General features: G+C 50.3%; 1 protein-coding gene across 2 annotated transcripts in view; it reads left to right on the top strand.

The window, feature by feature from the left end:
* Hpcal1 (hippocalcin like 1) overlaps window positions 1-18,292 on the top strand; it is a 100,381-nt gene extending 82,089 nt beyond the window's left edge. For both annotated transcript variants that reach the window (XM_055625330.1, XM_055625333.1), the window contains exons 3-5: window positions 11,826-12,227; window positions 13,671-13,776; window positions 17,374-18,292. In XM_055625330.1, coding sequence (XP_055481305.1) covers window positions 11,850-12,227; window positions 13,671-13,776; window positions 17,374-17,471 — 582 coding nt within the window. In that variant the 5' untranslated portion in view covers window positions 11,826-11,849 and the 3' untranslated portion in view covers window positions 17,472-18,292. The remainder of the gene's footprint in view (window positions 1-11,825; window positions 12,228-13,670; window positions 13,777-17,373) is intronic.
* Window positions 18,293-20,505: the final 2,213 nt, after the last annotated feature.

The raw sequence follows: 20,505 nt of genomic DNA, 5'->3' as shown, positions 1-20,505 counted from the left end.
GGCCCGGGTAGCCTTAGTCATTGGCTATGCAGAGCCAGTCCTGAAGGGCCCGTTCCTTTCCCTTGTCCACTGGGGAAGGGCCCTTGCTGGCTCTACAGCATCAGAGCACAGTTGATATGAACTCTCATCCCGCCCAGTCAGGAATCCATGTGTGAGTCATCCCACAGGCGGCTCAAGAGCCACTAAGAACCTGCCACATCAAGCCTGTGGCCAGGATGCCAAACTGAGCCTGGGTGCCTGGCAGCAAGGCAGAGAAGCCTCTGCTGGCTCCATTCCGTCAGAAATCACTGCACAAGACATCCATCTTTGGACAGGCTGGTGGGAGGAGACAGAGGTCTCTGCCCCACTCCTGCTTGCAGTGATGTCTTGCATACCCTTCAAAAGAACACGCCAGGCATGCTATGCCTCCTATAATCTCAGCAGACTGAGCAGTGTCTTGAGTTCAAGGCTGGCATGGGCTGTATAGAAAGACTCTATCAGAGCCGGGTGGTAATGGCACCTGCCTTTAATCCCAGCCCTCGGGAACTAGAGACACATGAGTTCATTACATAATGAGTTCAGTGTCCAGCCTGGGATACATGAGACCCGTCTCAAAAACAAGAAGGGGGCGGCTGTCAATTCACAGAGTGTATACTTAGTCCCCGGGAGTAAGACTGTGGCTACGTGATATAGGTGTTTATTCCTGTGGCACAGCCTTTGAGCTTCTACTGTGTGTTTGAGCATTGACTGGGTCCTGAGTTTTTGACTGGACATTTGATGAGGAACGTTAGGGGCTGGACATGCCCTGCATTTCATGTCTTTCCAGCCCCCCCCCCATGCCAGTTCCTGGTGTGGCTGAGCTGGTCACCTTCTTAGTCATGCTCCATGTTAGTTGGCCAGACCTCTGTCCCTTCCTCATTGGACTGCTGTTATGGGCTGTGAGGGCAGTGTGTTCTCCCTAGCTCTGGCCCTGGCACTCACTCACACACTGTTCTTGGCCTTCTGCTCCCCCACTGCAGGGAACTAGCTGGTTCCTTGTAGAAGCAGAGGTCTGTGAAAGGCCTGACGATGGAGGCTTGATGGAGGCTTGCTGCAGCAGCCCAGCTGTCATCCAGAGCATCGTTGATGATAACGACCTCTTGGGAAGGAGCAGAAAGCCTGACTTGGGATCCCATAGCTAGGTTGCTATTCAAAAGGAGGGTCATCAGCATCTGGCTGGCGAGAAGCCCCCTGGTGTGGCACAGGCTTGGGTGTCTGTTCTGCTGTTGCTATGCCTGTGCCAGTGAATGGAGGTTTCTAGAAGACCAAGCCACCCTCAACCCTCACGCTCCTTCCTGTGTCCCTAATCCTGGAGGTCACAAAGTGTCAGAGCCCTCGGACAGTAGAAGAGTCCTTTCTCTCATCCCCGGTTCATCCTCTTGGGCCCTGTGCTGGGCCTTTGTAATGTCATGCAGCCCTAACTCACACTTATTAAACAGTGTGTGTACCCTGCCCTGTTTGGGGGTACTGTAGAGATTCATGATAGTATACTCATGGGAGATAGTCATTAAATACAGAAAAACAGTGTCAGAGGGTCTGAGAGGTAGCTTGGTAGATGGAGAGCTCCCTATGCAAGCATGAGGACCTGAGTTCACATCCCCCCCCCACACCCATGGAAAGAGCCATGTATGGTCCTATGTTCTGTAACCCCAGCACTGTGGGATGGATACCAGAGGAACCTGATCCTGGGGTCTTTCTGGCCAGCTAGTCTAGACAGAATGGTAATCTCTAGGTCCAGAGAAAGGCCCTGACTAAAAAACTGAGCTGAGGGGAGAGACAAACAAAATAACTGTGAAATAGAGAGTAAAAAAAAATCCTGAGGGCTGCCGGGCATGATAGTGTAGGCCTTTAATCCCAGCATTTCAGAGTTTGAGGCCAGCCTGGTCTACAAAGCAAGTCTAGGACAGCCAGGGCTTGATACACAGAGAAACCCTGTCTCGAAAAACAAAAACAAATCAAAAAAAGGCCTGAGGGCTGAAGAGATGGCTCTGTGGCTTGGAACAGGTACTGATCTACCAGAGGACCTGAGATTGGCTCTCAACACCCACGTCCGACATCTGTGAGCTGCCTGTAACTCCAGCTCCAGGGCTCTGACCTCTTCTGGCCTCTCTGAGCATATGACACATGCACACACAGATATACATGTAAATAGGAATAAAACACAAAATATTTTTTAAAAGAAAAAGACTGGGAGACCAAGGGTTAAAGCTGGGAGATTGAAAACTGCAGACTGCCAAGGCACTGCTTGCTGCTGCTCATTTCTCCAGTTCATCCTGTACCAGGGTTCTCATCAGGCTATGTCTGCCTCCCTCCTGAGGAGACCAGAGGCCCCTTCCCGCAGCAGCTCCCCTCTCCAGGTGGTCAGATCAGTGTTACTTCTCCAGACAGTGACACAGCAGCCAAGTTTGTTGGTGCTGAGGCCGGATCAGGGGCTGGCATTGGAACAGCGTTTGGTAGTTTGATTATTGGCTATGTCAGGAACATCTCCCAAGCAGTAGCTCTTCTCCTGTGCTGTTCTGGGCTTTGTCCTGTCTGAGGTCATGGGGCTCTTCTGTTTGATGGCTGCCTTCTTCATTCGCTCCATGGTCCCTGCTGCCTTGACTCAATGCCAGTCCTGGTGCTGGAGTATGCTAAGCTTTACCATTAAACAACAACATTTATCTGAGAGAGGGAGGGAGAGAGCGAGAGAGAAAGGGGGAGAGAGACTGGGCAGTGGTGGCCGCACACCTTTAGTCCCAGCACCAGGGAAGCAGAGGCAGGTGGATCTCTGAGTTCTAGGTAGCCTGGTCTACAGAGTGAGTTCTAGGACAACCAGGGCTACACAGAGAAGCCCTATTTGGGGGTCAGCGGGGAGAATAAAGAAAAGAAAAAGGAAACAGACATTCTCATGTCACCTCTGCACATGCTGACATGGGCAAGCATGCATGCATGTATATGCATGAGGGTGCACGTGTGTGCACACAGGATGTGTATGTCTCTTTCCTCTTTCACACGTGCACACACACACAAAGAAAAAGGAGAGAAAAGTGAGTTCGGTGCCTGAGCAGAGGAAGTGCTCTAAAAAATAAATAAGTAAAAATAAACAGGGCAGAGGGACCAGAGTGTGAATGAAGGTGGACATGAATTGACATGAATCCTAGAGGCCTCTCCCAAGAGGAAGCACCAGGGCCAAAGGAAGGACCCTCCCTGACACAGAAAGGAAGAAGGGCGCAGAGGTGGAGAAAGTGCAGTTGCAAAGGCGCTGGGGCTGAGACATGCTCATCAGGGTCTAATGAGGAGAAAACCAAACTAATGGTGCTCCAAAAGTCAGGTCCTAAGAGAAGGTAGGAAGGACCATCAGGATGCTGAGGAGAGAGACTGTGGAGTCTGGGATTCTGTCCACCAAGGGCGGAGGGCATGTTTGTGTCTGAAAGGGCTGCTCTGGATGAGTAGGAGCTTCCTGGGCGACTGGGGTGTATGTGGCCAGCTTGGTGAGGAAAGCCACCCACGTGGCCCTCTTCCTGTTACAGTGGCAGTTTCTGGCGAGGAAGAAAGTTCTTGGGGGTTTCCTTTTCTCCACCTGTTCCAGTTCCCCAACTCATGTGAGGCCTTTCAGCCTTGGGAGAGAGCAGAGGGGTGGGGAGGAACAGTGCGGTGGAGCCCTCCCTGCAGCCTTGCTAGCTGCACCTGTCTTTCTTAAGTTACACTTTTACTTAGTTGCTTAAGTTTGATATTTATGTATCAAATTGTGTGTGACGGCAAGTCTGGATGTAGGTCAGAGGTTGATTTGTGGGATTCCTTCTGTCCTACCACCACGTGGGTCCCCAGGCTTAAACTCAAGTCCTCAGGGTTGGTGGCTGGCGCCTTCACCCATTTCAGTGACCCTGCCTCCGTTTTTCTTACAGTCATTGATTGAGGCTGTGGGGAGTTGCGAGTGTGAGCTTGGGATTCAGGGAGGTTTTGCAGTGACAAGTGCTGTGACATAGGATCTGTGGCTCAGGTGGCAGGCTTAGTTTGCATCCAGGTACCCAGTAGCACCCTCCCCTAGATCTCACTGGGGGTTGGCTGTTGTCCCACCCGGAAGAGGAGGGCACCTCTATGACGGCAGCCTTCTTCCTCCCTAGCTGGGGTCAGGCTTCAGGTTCCTTGCAGCTGGCTTCCCGAAGAGGTCCAAGCTAGCCCTGAGAGCCAGGTCTGTGGCACTGATGAGGACTGTGAGATATGAACACATTCTCTTTCTTTCTTTCCTTTTTCCTTCCTTCCTTCCTTCCTTCCTTCCTTCCTCCCTCCCTCCCTCCCTCCCTCCCTCCCTCCCTCCCTCCCTCCCTTCCTTCCTTCCTTCCTTGTGTGTGTTTTGAGACAGAGTTTCTCTGTACAGCCCTGGCTGTCCTGGACTCATTTGCAGACCAGGCTGGCCTCAGACTCACAGAGACCCACCTGCTCCCGCCTCCCAAGTGGTGGGATCACAGGTGTGTGCCACCACACACGGCCCTATCACATTATCTCTCACTCATGGCATCAATGACTGAAATGAGCACAGGATGCCAAAGGCTGCTAACGGTCATGAAAAACATCCCCGTTTAGTGGCATCTGCTCTGAACTCTGAGTTGGTACTATCACCAGAAGTATGATGATAGCTACATGCATATATAATATGAGATTTTCCTACAACTACATGGAAAGAGGAAAGAGAAACGGGGAGGGGGGGTAAGGACTGTCCACAACCTGTTGGTTTTAACTCATCATATTCCAAACGCGCTCAAGTCCTGTGTAATTTACACTAAGGGTTTATATGAGTTTAGACCAGTGCTTCTCAACCTTCCTAATGCTGTGACCCATTAATACAGTTCCTTACGTTGTGGTGACCCTAACCATAATTATTTTCATTGCTACTTCATAACTATAATTTTGTCATGGTTATGAACCGTAATGCAAATTACGGTTATCTGTGTTTTCTGATGGTTTTAGGTGACGCTCGTGAAGGGTCACGTGGTCCCCCAAAGGGGTCACGACCCACAGGTTGAGAAGTGGTTTAGACCCACTATGCTTTCTTGCCTGCGCTTAGCGGATTGAGGGGCTAGGAAATCTGCCAGCCTGCACCCTCTAGTGTCCATCCAGCCTCAGTGCAGCTTGTGTGGCTGCAGGTGCGGCTCCATGCAGGGCAGCTGAAGCCCACCCCCTCCCCACCTACTCCTCGGAAGGCTGGACTGAAGCAGAGGCTGCAGGCTGCTTGGGTCTCAGCTACAGGGTTGGAGAAAAGCAGGACACGGGTCCAAGTTGTTTTGGAAAATGCAGTCCCACCCCCACCCCCACCACCCCAGGACAAGGTCTCAGCAGCAGGAGGAGCATTCATCTTGGGGTCGCCGGAAGGAAGCGCATAGTTGGGGCTGTTTTCCCACCTGCTACCTTCTGTTTCACCTGACATGGAGCAGGCTCTCCATGAGCCAAGCCCAACGGTCTCTTGAAGTTCAAATTCCCAGAAGACTCACCCAGTCTCTCCTGAGTCCAGGACTTCATCAGGATTTGGTACCCATGCCTCCTACCATCATCCCTCCAGGGCCTGTGTCTAACAACCCTTGAGCTTTGGCAGTCTGACTGGTGAGAAAGCTTGGAGCGGCGGAATGAAGTGTGCCACTCCTGTTTCCAGCCAGCGCCGAGCTGTGGTTAACGGGACAGTGGAGCACTGGGGTCCCGAGGGCCTCTCTGAGCGATCAGCAGAACTGTGCTATTAACGAGGCTCTTTACTTGCTGTACCAAGCTCGGGTTAAATATTTTCAAAGAGCTCCCCAGCTACTTGTTTGCTTTTTCTTCACTTTACAATTCAGCGTGTTGAGGACAATAAGAGCATAACAGAGACCCAGGGAGGAGGCGTAGGAGCTGCTGGCTCCCTCCCCCAACTCCCATCACCATGAAGTCACGTGTCCTCCATGCTCCAAGAAGGCTGATGTCTGTCTGATCTTAGCTCTGCTAGAATATGAAGTGTTTTAAGCCAGGTAGGAGCTGGCTGTGCTGTGCTGTCCCCCAGGGACCATCATTCCTCACCCCCTAAAAGACAAGAGCAGGGTTGTCTAATCAATGAAGCCCGGCTTGATCTGATGATCAGGCCAGGGCTGGGTGGATATTTCTTCCGGGGTGTATGCACAGTGATTTTTTTTTTTTTTTTTTTTTGTCCCTGCAAAAGGGTTTGTGTTCTGTCAGGTGTCTTCCCAGACAGCTAAACATCAATAAGGCAGGCTCGGTCGCTTAATGAATAACAGAGGGGTCACAGGGCGTGCAGCAATGAGCCCATTACATTTTTGCTGCTGTCTTAGTGCCTCCAGGAGAGCTAAAATGAGGCCTTTCGTATTAAATATTTTATCCAGGTCTCTGATAGGCGCCTATGAAGGAGTGCCGGGAAGCGTGTGTGAAGCTGCAAGCATCTGTGGGCTCCACTTAACAGTCCCAGAAAAGTGAGCATTAGGAGGCCATCTCGTGACATGGCTCTGACAGCCACTTTTCTGGCCGGAAGCTTCCATGGATACCAGCTAAGTGCCCCTTAGAAACCTTTGCCCCTCAGGATACTGGCAGGGAAGGGTCCCAGGGTAGAGTTAACAACCCAACCGTGAGCTTCTCTGGAGAGACACCCTCCCAAGCAATGGCGTGGATCTGTCCTAGCAGCCCAAGTTTCCCTATGCCAGGAAGGAGCCTGGATTAAGGATGGAGGCCTCACTGCTGCTGCAGGGGGCCAGCTTTCTTGCCTTCCCTGGGTTCTTTGGCCAACCTGCTCTGTGACTGTTGTTCCTCTATGCCAAGTCTCTGGTGGAATCCTCCTCCCCTTTGGAGACAAAAGGAGAGTCACTATCACTGACTGCACTGAGCTGAGGGTTCCTCTGGCTCCAGCCTGGCTGGCTGCTGGGCATCCATGAATCTCAGCAGCACTTAGGATCACAGAGGTGTGTTTGTGGGACGTGGCAGGGTGGAAGCACTCTGCCCCGTGCAGTCTCTCCAGAGCCAGGCCTTCTTCATCCAGTGCTCTTCTTTATTGAAGTTTCAGAGAAGAGCCAATCCTAACCTCTCTTCCTGCTCATCTCATACTGCTTATGCCATGGGACCCTGGTTCTTAAGATGACCAGACTTGTTCCCCTTGGCACCACCCTTTCTTTGAATGAGTTTGGATGCAGGAACAGATTGCCAAGCCATTGCTCTTCTCAGAGCCAGGTCGAAGACCCTTCCTTTTCCCTTTTCTACATCCCGTGGACCACCAGAGCCTTAGGGATGGCCCTGAAACATGGTTTGGAAGCCACCAAGTTGTCTCACTCCTTTTGATGCACAAGCCTTGTTCTTTGCATCCAAAAAGGGTCACTCGGGCTCTCCCGGGGTGCTAGCTATGTCCAAGTCTTTCATGTCTCCAAATTAGTGGAGTCTGAGAGCAAGGGTGTGTGTGTGTGTGTCTATGTATGTACATATGTACTATAACCACAACAGCAAGAGTGAGCTGAACCAACACAAACCACGCATTCTGCCTAGCAGCCTGACACCAGGGAGGAGGCAGAAGGTAGGAAGAGGCCCAGCCCTGCGGTCCGGAGCTCCCACTTCTGGAATACTTGGGAAGGAGCGGGGACATCAAGCGTCTCTTCCCGCAACGCCAAGGCTCTCTGCACCGCAGCTTCCTCCCCGCAGACATCTGCCGCAGAGCGGGTACGGGGAGTTTGGCATTTCGGTAGCATCTGTTAGATGATAAATCACAGACACAGCGGCGATGTGTGTTCAGCGAGGTGAGCAGATGCTGCGTGCGTGCGTGAGCTAGAAGCTAAGGGGCTGCGGCAAGGCTGTGGGGTGCAGGGTTGCCGATCAGAAAGAAAAGCAGCAGGCACAGGGCTGGCCGAGGTAGCGACGCAGCCATTATCGCACAGCCATCTCTGGGACTGTCCTGCCCACACAGTCCCATAGCCAGACAACCTGGAGTGCAGTCTTAGCTCACTCGTGAGCTCTCTGGGAGGTCAGTTTCCTTGTTAGCAGAGTGTATCTGATATGTGGGGTTTCTAAGTGGACCCCATTGTAAGGGGACCTTTCCCCATGAGAAAGGTCCAGTGGTGAGGGCCTTGTGGCCGCACAGTTCCATTAGGTGTAGGGCCCCCTCTCTCTCCAATGCTAGTATTTGAGCGAGAGTTAACCCTCCCCAGCTTGGTCCAGCCCAGCTTCCCAGCCTCTCACCTCCTACCACTCCAACCTCTGCCCTGTTTTCTGGGACCCACCTTGTTTCACATGGTTGTTCTCCAGCCTGAGGGCCCACTGAGGGCTTGCCTCTGGCTGTGAGAACCTAGCAGCCACCCTCCTGGGCTCAGTCCAGTGTCCCTTCCTCCAGAGACTCCAGTTCTCTTCTCCTTTCATCCTTCTTTTCTTCCTTCCTTTCCTGTCTATATTCCTGGAGTCAGACCCCCACCCCTACCCCAAACAGCTCTTCTTGGACCTCTCATCCTTTTCTCCTTGGGGATTCTTTGGACTGGCCATCGCCGGGCATGCTGCCCTCCCATCATTGGCTGCCCTATTCTTACTTCCACTTCCATGTTCCCAGTGTGGCTTCAGTTTTATGTGTGTCTTGTTAATTGAGTTTCCAAAATGAATTACCGACAATAAAACTAGTGCGTTTCTATCTCTTCCCAAAGCATCATGACACGTTCTTATCCTGTGTTGGAGTGTGGAACAGAGCATTAGGTAGTAGGACCCCTGGAGAGCAGCTAGCTCTTATCTGTGTGCTTGTCCTAGGCCATACCCCTCAGCAACCAGCAGCCACATTTGTTCTCTTAGGACAGATTCTCTGCGGCTGGAGAAGTTGGCCTCATAGGCTCCATGCTTCTAGAGATACTTCCGGCCAGCACAGGCTACCCTGCCAAGCACAATCACTAGTGAGGAACTGAGCATCCGGCCAGGGAGAGGTTGGCTGACTCATGGTTTAAAACCAGCCTGTACCCAGCACTTGGAGAGGCAGAGGCAGGCAGATCTCTGTAAGTTCGAGGCCAGCCTGGTCTACTAAGGGACTCCAGTACAGCCAAAGCTACACAGGGAAACTTTCTGGAAAAAAAAAAAAAAAAAAAACACCAAAAACACATTGAAGAAAAGGAAAAAAAAGAAAAGAAAAAGAATGTGCGGACACACTTCAACATCTTAAAATTGCAAATGAAGCCAGACAGGCTGGCTCACACCCGTAACCACTGGAGTGAGGTGTGCAGGGTCATCCTCGGCTACACAGTGAGTTTCAGGCCAGCCTGGGCTACATGCGACCCTATCTCAAAAACCATAACCAAACAAACAGATAAGATTACAAAGGAAAACACCGCAAAAACCCCTCCAAGACCCCTGTCCATCCAGCCATTTCTTCTCTTCAGCCAACATTACCATTCTAGAAAGTTCTTCCAGAGGAAGCCTGCATACACTGGCACATCTGACTTGTTTTTACAAATGCCAGTGATTGAAAGATGCTCTTGTGAATAACCTCTTTCTATTTGTTCTCTCTCTGTGGTGTGTGTGTGTGTGTGTGTGTGTGTGTGTGTGTGTGTGTGTGTGTGTCTTTGTGTCTTTGTGTGCCTCTCTGTGTGTCTGTGTCTCTCTCCTTTTCTCTCTCTCTCTCGGTTTTCTGAGACAGGGTTTTCCTGTGTAGTCTTGGCTGTCCTACAACTTGCTCTGTAGACCAGGCTAGCCTTGAACTCCCATCTGCCTGCATCTGTCTCGCTGTTGCTGGGATTACAGGACTGTGCCACCACTACCTGGCTTGCTCTCTTGGGGTCTCTCTCTCTCTCTCTCTCTCTCTCTCTCTATATATATATATATATATATATATATATATATATATATATATATATATATATATATATATTGTGTGTCAGGGTCTCATGTAGTCCAAGCTGGCCTTGAACTTGCTGTGTGGTCAAGGGTGACCTTGAACTCCTGATCCTTCCGCCTCCATTCTCCAGCTCTAGAATGACAGGTGTGCCCCACTGGCCCAGCTCACTTGATGATTACTTCTTATCAGGATACTCTGGAACTTGAGTTGGTTGTTTATACAGGGAGGGATGTGTTTAGATAAGTAGATATGTGTAGATCAAGCTGCCATATGTCTGTTTTGGACAAGGAACTTTAAGTGTATCATAGTCATATAGGTGAGTAAAATAAAGCATGAACACAGAAAGCAAACAACTGGGAAGGGCGTGAAGAAGAAAGAGGAAGAGGCGAGTAATATTGAAGTCTGTGTCTTGTCATCCTTAACAGGATTCTTTTGCTTAGAATCCTGAGGCCTTGAAGCAGTTCAGAGTGGTTCCCTTTGGGACCTGGCAAGTGGCTACACCCACCCACCCTCATTCTTCTACATACTTCAAAATCAGTTGAGCTGCGTACATGTGTTGCCATGAAAGTAAGAAAACAAAACTGAGGTAGTGGAGTGAAAGAGTATCAGTGTCCAAGGGCAAATCACTGCGGGGCCTCCCACAGGGGATTGGGGTGCCTGCAGGCAGGGTATGCTTTCCTGTGGAGCTCAGTCCTGGATTTCCATGGGGGCCAGTTTCAACTGTTAACATTCATATCAGCATTCACTGACCGATCGATGTTAATTCCAGATCCTCCCTGCTGGAGCAATATCTCAGAGGCATAATGAAGAGTGGGGAGTCCCTAAAGGTTTCCAGGTGCCTCACTTCCCGGGATAAAGGCAGATATATGCGGCTGACCTTTTCCAGACAATTGTGTGGAGGCAGCAAGAGGGGCCTGCGGGGACTTGAAGCCTCAGGCCTGCCAGTATGCTTCAAAGCTTTGTTAAGAATATCTGGGTCCCCACAAAACCCTACCACACCCAGATTTACCAAGAAATCTGAGTAGGAATGGGATTGATAACCGCCACCATTTATGAGATTAGGGTTGCTGATAAATGAAGTAAAACTTTGAAAGGCTGGAGCCATGCGCCTGCTCTCCATCAGCATGCACAGCGCCCTGTGTCCGCTCAGGATGAGTATCAGTCTGCCTATAAACTTAATCCAGCTGTGTTAGGTGGAAGCACAAACAGCCACCGTCCGCCTGCTGTGGATGCCTGCGTCATCATTCACTGCTGCATGAGCAAATGTACCTGTGACATGAAAAAAATTAAACAAACACACATGATGCACCAAGAAAAAAAGAACTAGCTGTTCAGAGCATGGGTCTGGTTCGGGTCCACCCGACGCCTTTTCCCTAAGCTGGTGAGCTGAAGGTTTGGCTTAACCCTGAATCTTGTTTAGCCCTTGTTGGATGTTGGCCGTGCTTCATTCCACTGATTTATCGCCCCCTACCCTCAATTTCACAATTCTGCATGCATGCTCCAAGTTAGACTGCGTCTTGCCATAAAGGGATGTTCATTCTTTCTTTTTGGAGTGTTCCGGGTTCTGCTATATTGTATAGATTCATTTCATACCTCCTGACAGGAGGCATCCAGGACATGCTAAAAGTCAGAGCTTGCACTATCATGCTCCTGAGTTCCTCTAGCCCAGCAGTTCTCAACGTATGCCTCACATCTCCTTTGGGGGTTGAATGATCCTTTCCCAGGGGTCACCTATCCTGAGTATCGGGTATTTACCTTATGGTTCATAACAGTAGCAAAATTACAGTTCTATTTTACAGCAAGGAAAATAATTTTATAGTTGGGGGTCACCACGACACAAGGAACTGTATTAAAGGGTCGAAGCATCAGGAAGGTTGAGAACTGAGGCTCTAGCCCATGGCCCTGGACACACAGAAGACGATTCTGCTTAGCCAGCTTGGTGGTGGGATGTGACTGGAAGGCAGACCTTGGGTGGCAGGCCAGCTCACCTTTCGTCTGGGTCTTGCAGGCGTAGTCTCCGACTCCCTCCACCATGGGCAAGCAGAACAGCAAGCTCCGACCCGAGGTGCTGCAGGACCTGCGGGAGCACACGGAGTTCACTGACCATGAGCTGCAGGAGTGGTACAAGGGCTTCCTCAAGGACTGTCCCACCGGCCACCTGACAGTGGACGAGTTCAAGAAGATCTACGCCAACTTCTTCCCCTACGGCGACGCCTCCAAGTTCGCCGAGCACGTCTTCCGCACCTTCGACACCAACAGCGACGGCACCATCGACTTCCGGGAGTTCATCATCGCCCTGAGCGTGACCTCCCGGGGCAAGCTGGAACAGAAGCTCAAGTGGGCCTTCAGCATGTACGACCTGGACGGCAATGGCTACATCAGCCGCAGTGAAATGCTGGAGATCGTGCAGGTACCAGCCCCTCGGCAGGGCCAGCCGAGGGAAGCCAGGACCCCCGTGCCCAGCCCTGTATTCCTTATGATCACTACGGTCAGCCCTTAGCCTGCTTGCTACCTGGTACAATAAAGGACTGCAGGTCTTTGCAAAGAACACCGATAAAAGCCGAGCATTTATCGATCGCTTGCTAGACATCAGGCCCCACTAAGCCCATCTATTAGGTTTATCACCACAATCCTATAAAGTGGCTCCTTTCTTGCATTTAACGAGATCTGAGGCTCGAATACATGATTGCTTAAGCATTATCAGAGCAAGAACTGGGGAAATGGCTCCGTAGGTAAGAGCAGTTGGTACACAGCATGAGGACCTGAGTTCAGATCCCAACCACCATGTAAAAGCCAGGAGGGGCTCAGCATGCCTGTAGCCCTAGAACTAGGGAACAGGTGAGTCACAGAAGCTGGCTGGCCAGGCAGTCTAGCCAAAATGGCAGCCTCCAGGTTCGGTAGGAGACGAAAGGAAATGAGATGAACACCAGCATGTCCCTGCGACCTCTGTATGGGTGTTTATTTGCACATGTGTATATAACAAACACACAGGTTAGCTGTCCCTGTGTGTCAGGGCCTCCTAGAAAGATCAGAATGGCACAGTAATGGATGAGGCCATGGGCAGTCCTTCGTGGGAGCGGTGCTCGTACGCACCCTGCATTCTTCCCTCTCCGAGTTTTAAATCAGCTCCATGTTGGGCCAGGTACTTGCTACCAAGCCCGATGGCCTGAGTGTTTGATCCCTAAGATCCACATGATAGGAGACAAGAACCAACTTCCACAAGTTGTCTTCTGGCCTAAACACAAGATCAGCCCCCATTGCCTCCCCAAGTTGCTTTTGATATATATAGATATAGATATATGTGATCTATATCTATACCTTAGATACATGATAGATAGATGAGATAGAGAGAGAGATAGGTAGGTAGAAAGAGAGAGAGGTTACATACAGCGCCTAATGCAGCGGATATACACGTTAATAATACTTTTGTATTATTTGGGGAGTAATAAGAGGAAGTCTGCGTAGCTCCAGTAACGTTTCTTTTTCTAGACTATTTCCTTTCTGCAGTTTGTTGAATCTGCAGATTCAGGACCCACAGGTAGGCAGGGCTTGCTGTATTTGCCCCTGTGACCTCCCCACCTGAGCATTCCCAGCCTCCTTTCCCAAAGATCCTTGAACCTTTCAGACACTATCCCCGTGCACTACCAGCCCAAGAGTCCTCTGTTCGTCCACCATCCCAGCTGTGTCCTGGACTCCTGAACGTCACTTAACCTTTTCTGGCTCCTTTTGCCCACCCTCCAGTCTGTGAGGTTTGTTCTGATAAGAAAGGTCCTGACACAGACAGGGAGCACTCTGGCCTGTCTGTGCTTCTTGGTGGGCTGAGTCAGAACCTATCTTCTGCTCTCCTTTGCAGGCCATCTACAAGATGGTGTCCTCCGTGATGAAAATGCCTGAAGATGAGTCCACGCCCGAGAAGCGAACAGACAAGATCTTCAGGCAGATGGACACAAATAATGATGGTAGGAACATGGTGGGGGGGTGTCATTGGATGTGTGTGTGTGTGTGTGTGTGTGTTGTCACAAATAGGTTTGGGATACACCCTCTGCCCTCTGTAGCACCTAGGCCTTCCAAGCTAGCCCTGGCCCTTCCTGGCCCACTTGATTCAGCTATGCTGAAGGAAGAAAGGCTGGAATTCAGGGTCAGGAACCTGGCCTGCATCCTGTGCCCTTCTTATTGGCCATATGACCATGGGTGTGTCAGTAGACCCTCTGAGCTATAGGCGCCATACATGTTATTTTAGTTAGGGTTACTATTGCTATGACGAAACACCATGACCAAAAGCAACTCGAGGAGGAAAGGGCTTATTTCACTCACAGTCTGTATAACAGTCCATCATTAAAGGAAGTCAGGACAAGAACTCAAGCAGGGCTGGAACCTGGAGGCAGAGGCCATGGAGGAGTGCTGCTTCCTGGCTTGCTCCTCATGGCTTGCTCAACCTGCTTTCTTATGAAACCTGGGACCATCAGCCCAGGGTGGTACGACCCACAATTGGTTGGGCCCTCCCCCATTAATCACTAATCAAGAAAATGTCCTACTGGTCAGGTATGATGGCACATGCCTTTTAACCTAGCACTTGGAAGGCAGAGGCCAAGACAGGATGCTCTCTGTGAGTTCAAAGTGAGTTCCAGGACAGCTAGGGCTGTTCTGAACAACCAAAAAAAAAAAAAAAAGAAGAAGAAGAAGAAGAAGAAGAAGAAAAGGAGGAAGAAGAAGGTAGGAAGGAAGGAAAGGAGAAAAAGAAAGAAAATGCCCTCAGACTTGCATTCAGACATTTTTATGGAGGTATTTTCTTAATTGAGACTCTATCCTCTCTGATAACTATAGCTTATGTCAAACTGACCTAAAAAGGAGGGAGTGGTCTTACTATTTCTACATGTATGCTTGGGAAGAGCAGGCAGGTATACCGATGGCCTGAAGTGAGAGACTGTGAATCAAAGGGCTTTGAGTCATGGGCTCCTGAGAGGCTGGCCAGGCCTCTCTTACCATCACCCTGAGATTTGAGACACCCCAGATACTTGTGGGGATCATCAAGCATAGAAGCCCCATCTGCCTATAGCCGTGGTACCTAGACTGAGGTCTGGCCGCAACTGCAGGAAGGCAAGTCTCAGGAGACGGGGATGGGGCGAGAAGTCAAGAGGGTGTGCCCTGTGTCCTCCTTTGCCTGGGCTGTGAGTTTCTCCTAGGACCTCAGCAAAGGAGAGGTAGCTGCACGGCGAGTTGATTCTGCCTGACTGTGGCTTTGTGTAGCCAAGCCTGATTGGCTTTTGTTCCAACAAGAAATGCAGCATTAAGGAAAGAAAAGGCTCCCTGGGTTGTGCCGACATTAAATGCACACTAATGCATGAGCAAGTGGCATGGCGGAGCCTCAAGTGCTCTGAGCAGGTGAGCTGAGGACAGAGCACAGCAGGGCTCAAGGTTCCCGCGGAACCGTAGACAGCAAAAAGCTTTCCAGACAGCAAGGAAATGCTTTTCAAAACATGTTCACTCGCAAAGCAAGACAGCCTCTCGCCTGCTGGTGCCTTTGAGGCAGTTTCAGAAGTGTTCTTTTACTCTTTTGTCTATCATTGAGGCTTGGATTCCAACAGACTGTGCTAAGGCTCGGAAATTTTCCAGGCTCGGCTTTTCTTCTCCATGAAATGGGGATAAGTCCACTGTATGCGAGTAAGGCTTAAAGTAGCACCACGCTGGTGGCACGCTTAATATGGGTGGCTGTTGTGTCTGATTGTCTAGGCCAGGAGCCTCACCAGCTCCAGAGTGTGGACTGCGACCCCACTGTACACATGGCCGAGTTGTTTGTGTTTCCCTACTGAGGCCACTGGGCAGAGAATCTGCCCTGTTAGCCAGTGGCCAGTTGCTAGCACTCAGGAAGAGAGGAGGTAGGGCTATCAGAAGAGCTAGATACAGGCAGGATCAAGACTAGATGGACAGCACAGATGGGCAGGGATATAGCGCTCACCCCTGGAGTTGCCAAGAGTCTGCTCCAGGAGGTGCTGTGGCAGCCAGTTTTAACTGTTAACGTGACTCAGCGCAGATCCACCTCAGAAGTCTTCTAAATTTTTTTTAAAGATTTAGTATTTTTTATGTGTTTGCCCGAGTGGTATTTTTGTATACTGCGTTGGATGTCTGGCGCCCATGGAGGCCAGAGAAGGGCACTGTGTCCCCCTGGAACTGGAGTTACAAATGGTTGTGAGCCGCTGTGTGAGTGCTGGGAACTGAATCCAGGTCCTCTAAAAAAGAGGCAAGTGCTCTTAACTGCTGAGCTATCTCTCCAGCCCCAGAAGAGTCCTTTGTGTTTGTGTTTGTTTGTTTGTTTGTTTGTTTGTTTGTTTGAGATAGAGTTTTTCTGTGTAGCCTTGGCTGTCCTGGAACTCACTCTTTAGACCAGGCTGGGCTTGAACTCAGAGATCCTCCTGTCTCCACCTCCTGAGGGCTGGGATTAAAGGTGTGTGCCACCACCGCCCAGCTCAGAAGAGTCTTAATGAAGAATTATCTAGCTCAGTGCTTCTCAACCTATGAGTCTCAACCCTTTGACCTTTTCATAGTGGTCACTTAAGACCATCAGAAAACACAAATATTTATATTACAATTCATAAAAGTAGCATAATTACAGTTATGAAATAGCAACAAAAATAATTTTATTGGGGGGGCACTAGTCACCACAGTATGAGGAACTACACTAAAGGGTCCCAGCCTTAGGGAGGTTGAGAGTCATTGATCTAAATCATGCCAGCCTATACGCACGCCTATTAGGGGTTGCCATAAAGGTTAATTGATGTGGGAAGGCCCATGGCCGTTCTCTAGGCAGGGGGGCCTGAACAGTGTGATAAAAGAAAACGCAGGGTGACAGCAAGTAGCCAAGCACCCATGCCTTCATTCTCTCTGCCCTGTGATGTTTTAAACTTACTGCAGTGATGGACAGTAACCTAAAACTTAGCCAAAGAAACCTTCTTCCCTTCCTTAAGTTGCTTTTGGTCAGGGGATTTTTTTTTCCAAGACAGGGTTTCTTAGCTGTCTTGGAGCTCGCTCTATAGACCAGGCTGGCCTCAAACATAGATCCTTCTGCCTCTGCCCCCAAGTGCTGAGATTAAAGGTGTGTACCACCATGCCTGGCTTGGTCAGGGGATCTTATCATAGTAACAAAAATGCAAGTTGACCAGCACCCATAGTTTGCTCTGTTTCCAGCTGCCCCAGGTCATGGTGGCTCTCCAGGCCTCTGGCTGGCAGCTCACTGCAGGCCACAGAGTTCATTACCAAACCTGGTGACTTGAGCTCAATCCCCAGGACCTACGTGGTGAAGGGAGAACCGACTCCTGCCAGTTGTCCTCTGACCACATACGAGTCTCAACATGGCATGTGTGCCCACAAACATACACACACAGTAAATAAATGTTGTGTATTCGTACGTAAAAAGAATTGTAAATGCCCTAGAAGTGAGTGGAGACTGGGCATTGGCCATTTTCCAGAAAGTTCCAGACTTCGAACGGAGGGTGGCCCCAATCCTTTCAGAAGCTCAAAGAACACTGGCTAATCCTATTTCTCCTGCTGCCGTCCCTCAGGCAAACTGTCCCTGGAAGAATTCATCAAAGGTGCCAAGAGTGACCCGTCCATCGTCCGGCTGCTGCAGTGCGACCCCAGCAGCGCTAGCCAGTTCTGAGGGGAATGGGCTTTTGGACAGTTGTGAAGAAACACAGGCTTTGTCCTGCCGTCTTCAGCTTTGCTTGCAAAAGTGGATTCCTCCGTGATCTCTCCTGCTCTCCCGGGACCTGGGTCCAAGCAGCACATCACACCTGCCTGGCCTGGCTGGCTGCAGCTCCCTCCTCTACCTGATCAGTTCGCTGCCCCACCCCTCCAGTCCAGGTCGGTTCCTTCCAAGGGTTCAAGTGTTCTCGGCTGTAGGGCTCCTCCTCCCTGCCCACAGAAGGCCCAGGGGCCGTTCGAGGATACCAGACAGGACTTTTCAGTATCTTAACCGAGAGCAGCTAATTTATTCTGTGATCCCAGGTGACTCTGTGGGCTGGGTGGGGATGAAGAAGATGAAGAGTAGGCAGGCAAGCCCTTCTTGTGCATGGCTCCACCTCCCTCGTCCGTTTTCTCTGACCAAAGCTGCTCGCACGTATATACCACGGTTTCCTTACTTTTAATGTATGAGTTATGTGTACGGTAAAGTGGACTCTAACATCTAGGCCCTGTGTTTAATGCCTCCGACTGCCTTTTGAAGCATGGTCCCCTGTGGCCTGTGATTGACACCTCTCCCTCCCCCCTCGCCCTTCCCCCTTCTTCAAGTCTGGCTGTGCTGTGGTATTTACGCATTCTTTGATTTGCCTGGTTCCACAGGAGATACATGCATGCCCAGGGCTGTGGACATCTGCCCTCCACGCTGCAAATACAGGTGTTTGTGTGTGCTCCGTCCTTCCTGTTGATTGGTCTGGCATATTAAAATGATCAAATAAACCAAGGCCTGTGAGTGTCCTGTTTTGCTGTGAGTACCCTGTTTGTGGTTCTGCCCCTCTCCAATCTTTAGCAAAAGCGGGTCCTTGGCATCTGCTGTTGTTGGTAAACGCAGCCCCTGAGGTACCCTTCTAGCTGCCACTGTGTCTGCACATATTCTATGCCTGTTCTGCAATATCCACCTAATGCCAAGAAAGACTTGTGAAAATAAAGGATGACTGTTCTTGGCAGGTCTGACTGTGACATGCTGCCTTCCTCCCCCCCACACACGGTGGTTTAATCAGCCAGGTAGCAGGAAAGCCACATCCAAGAGAACAGGTGCAGGAGCATCAGCTACGAAGAGCAGACCTGGGTTCTCATTAGCCTCTTCTGGTACCTTCCCTATGTCTGGACCCTGAAAGTGCTTCTGCCATGGAGGTATTTGCCTCTTGTACTCCGAAATCATTAGGATCCACTATGTCTCCCATGTCCCCCACTGTCTTAGTTAGGGTTGCCATGGCTGTGATGAAACACCATGACCAAAAGCAACTTGGGGAGGAGAGGGTTTATTTCCCTCATAATCCCATGTAACAGTTCATCATCAAGTGCGGTGAGGGCAGGGATTCAAGCCGTAGCTGTGTGAGCTGTTAACTGCCGAGTCATCTCGCCATCCTGGCTTGCTTCCTTACACAGCCCAGGACCGTTGGCCAAGGGTGGCCCATCCACCTCAATCATTAACCAAGAAGATGCCCCACATACTTGCCTGCATGCCAGTCCATTGGAGGCATTTTCTGGGGAGTTTTGTGGCTGGTTTAGGATTTTTTTTTTTTCTCCTTGAGACAGGGCCTCCTGTGGGCTTGGATGGCTTGAAGCTTAGTGTGTAGAAGAAGCCGGCCTCAGACTCACAGAGCTCTACCTGTGGAGGATTTTCTCAGCCGGGGTTCCCTCTACCCTGATGATTCCGGGCTGTGTCAGGCTGACAAAAAATGAAACGATAGAATTGACTCCTTGTCAACTTGACACGTAAACACATCACTATTCAACGATAAACTTTCCTTTTTTATTCCCAAGAGCTTAATGATCCTTAAAACTTTCAACACCTTAAATGTCTGGGCTCTCTTCTAAAATCCCAAATCTCTTACCTGTAGGTTCCTGCAAGACAAAGACAAGTTAAATACTTTCTTGCTCCAAGAAGGAAGAAGCAGGGCACAGTCACAACCAAAGCGAAAGCCCAGTTCTGAAATGTAGATACCTCAGTATCTGACATTCAGGACTCACAATCATCTGGGCTCCGAAGGGCTTAGGCAGCTCCTGTCCTAGCTCTTCTCTTCACAGCACACAAACAGCTTCTCTCATGGGCTCAGGCTGGGCCCACCCCACACCTTCCTGTCCTTGGCAGACATCCTACAGTCCAATATGTAAATCTCCAGTATGCTGGGGTTACCCCTGCAGTGAGGCCGTGCCTTTACCAATGGCCTCCTGGCCTCTCTTCCGGGACTCGGACCCTGCTACATGGTTTCTCTCTGTGACACCTTTGACCCTGCAGCTTTCATGCTGCCAAAACCCACCACCCGATGGCAAACACATAACCAAGTTCAGGTGCCAGCATGAGAGGCAGCCTTGCCCCTGTCCAGAATCCAGCTTCTACGTGCTTGACCCTGAGGAAGTACTTTCCGGAGGAGGTCACCTGCCTCAGTCGGTGATGCTGGCCTCTTCCTAACTCACCAGCTGATTTTTCTGCCCCAGCTGACCAGTGTTGTCCCAGCAAAGCAGAAATTTACTTCAGCGGTTGTAGTCTCTTGTTAATCATAGCTGGCTCCTCGGTCCCTGCTGACCAGCACCGCAGGCCCTGAATACAAAGTGTCATACTATGGCCTGGTAGAGTCCTTCTTCCCTCTAAAACATCATAAGCCAAGCCTCCAATATCTGCGTTGCTCTCCACATGCATGCACACACCCCTCTACATGCATGTACATGCTCATACACACATTACTGCATACATGCATGCACACAGCTAAGTGATCGATTTTTTATTTGTTATGTGTACCTGCATGCAAGAACAGGGCACCGGATCTCATGATAGATGGTTGTGAGACACCATGTGGTTGCTGGGACTTGAACTCAGGACCTCTGAAAGAGCAGCCTTCTCTTAACCTCTGAGCCATCTTTCCAGCCCATAATTGATCAATATTTTAAAAGGAAATGTTGACCAGGCAGTGGTGGTGCACAACTTTAATCCAAGCACGCGGAAGGTAGAGGCA

This window comes from Psammomys obesus, unplaced genomic scaffold (genome assembly GCF_907164565.1).
Source record: "Psammomys obesus unplaced genomic scaffold, mPsaObe1.curated_primary_1811, whole genome shotgun sequence".
NCBI classification, from domain to species: domain Eukaryota; kingdom Metazoa; phylum Chordata; class Mammalia; order Rodentia; family Muridae; genus Psammomys; species Psammomys obesus.
The sequence above is the reverse complement of the archived record's forward strand: the minus strand, read 5'-3'. Positions and strand labels throughout refer to the sequence as shown.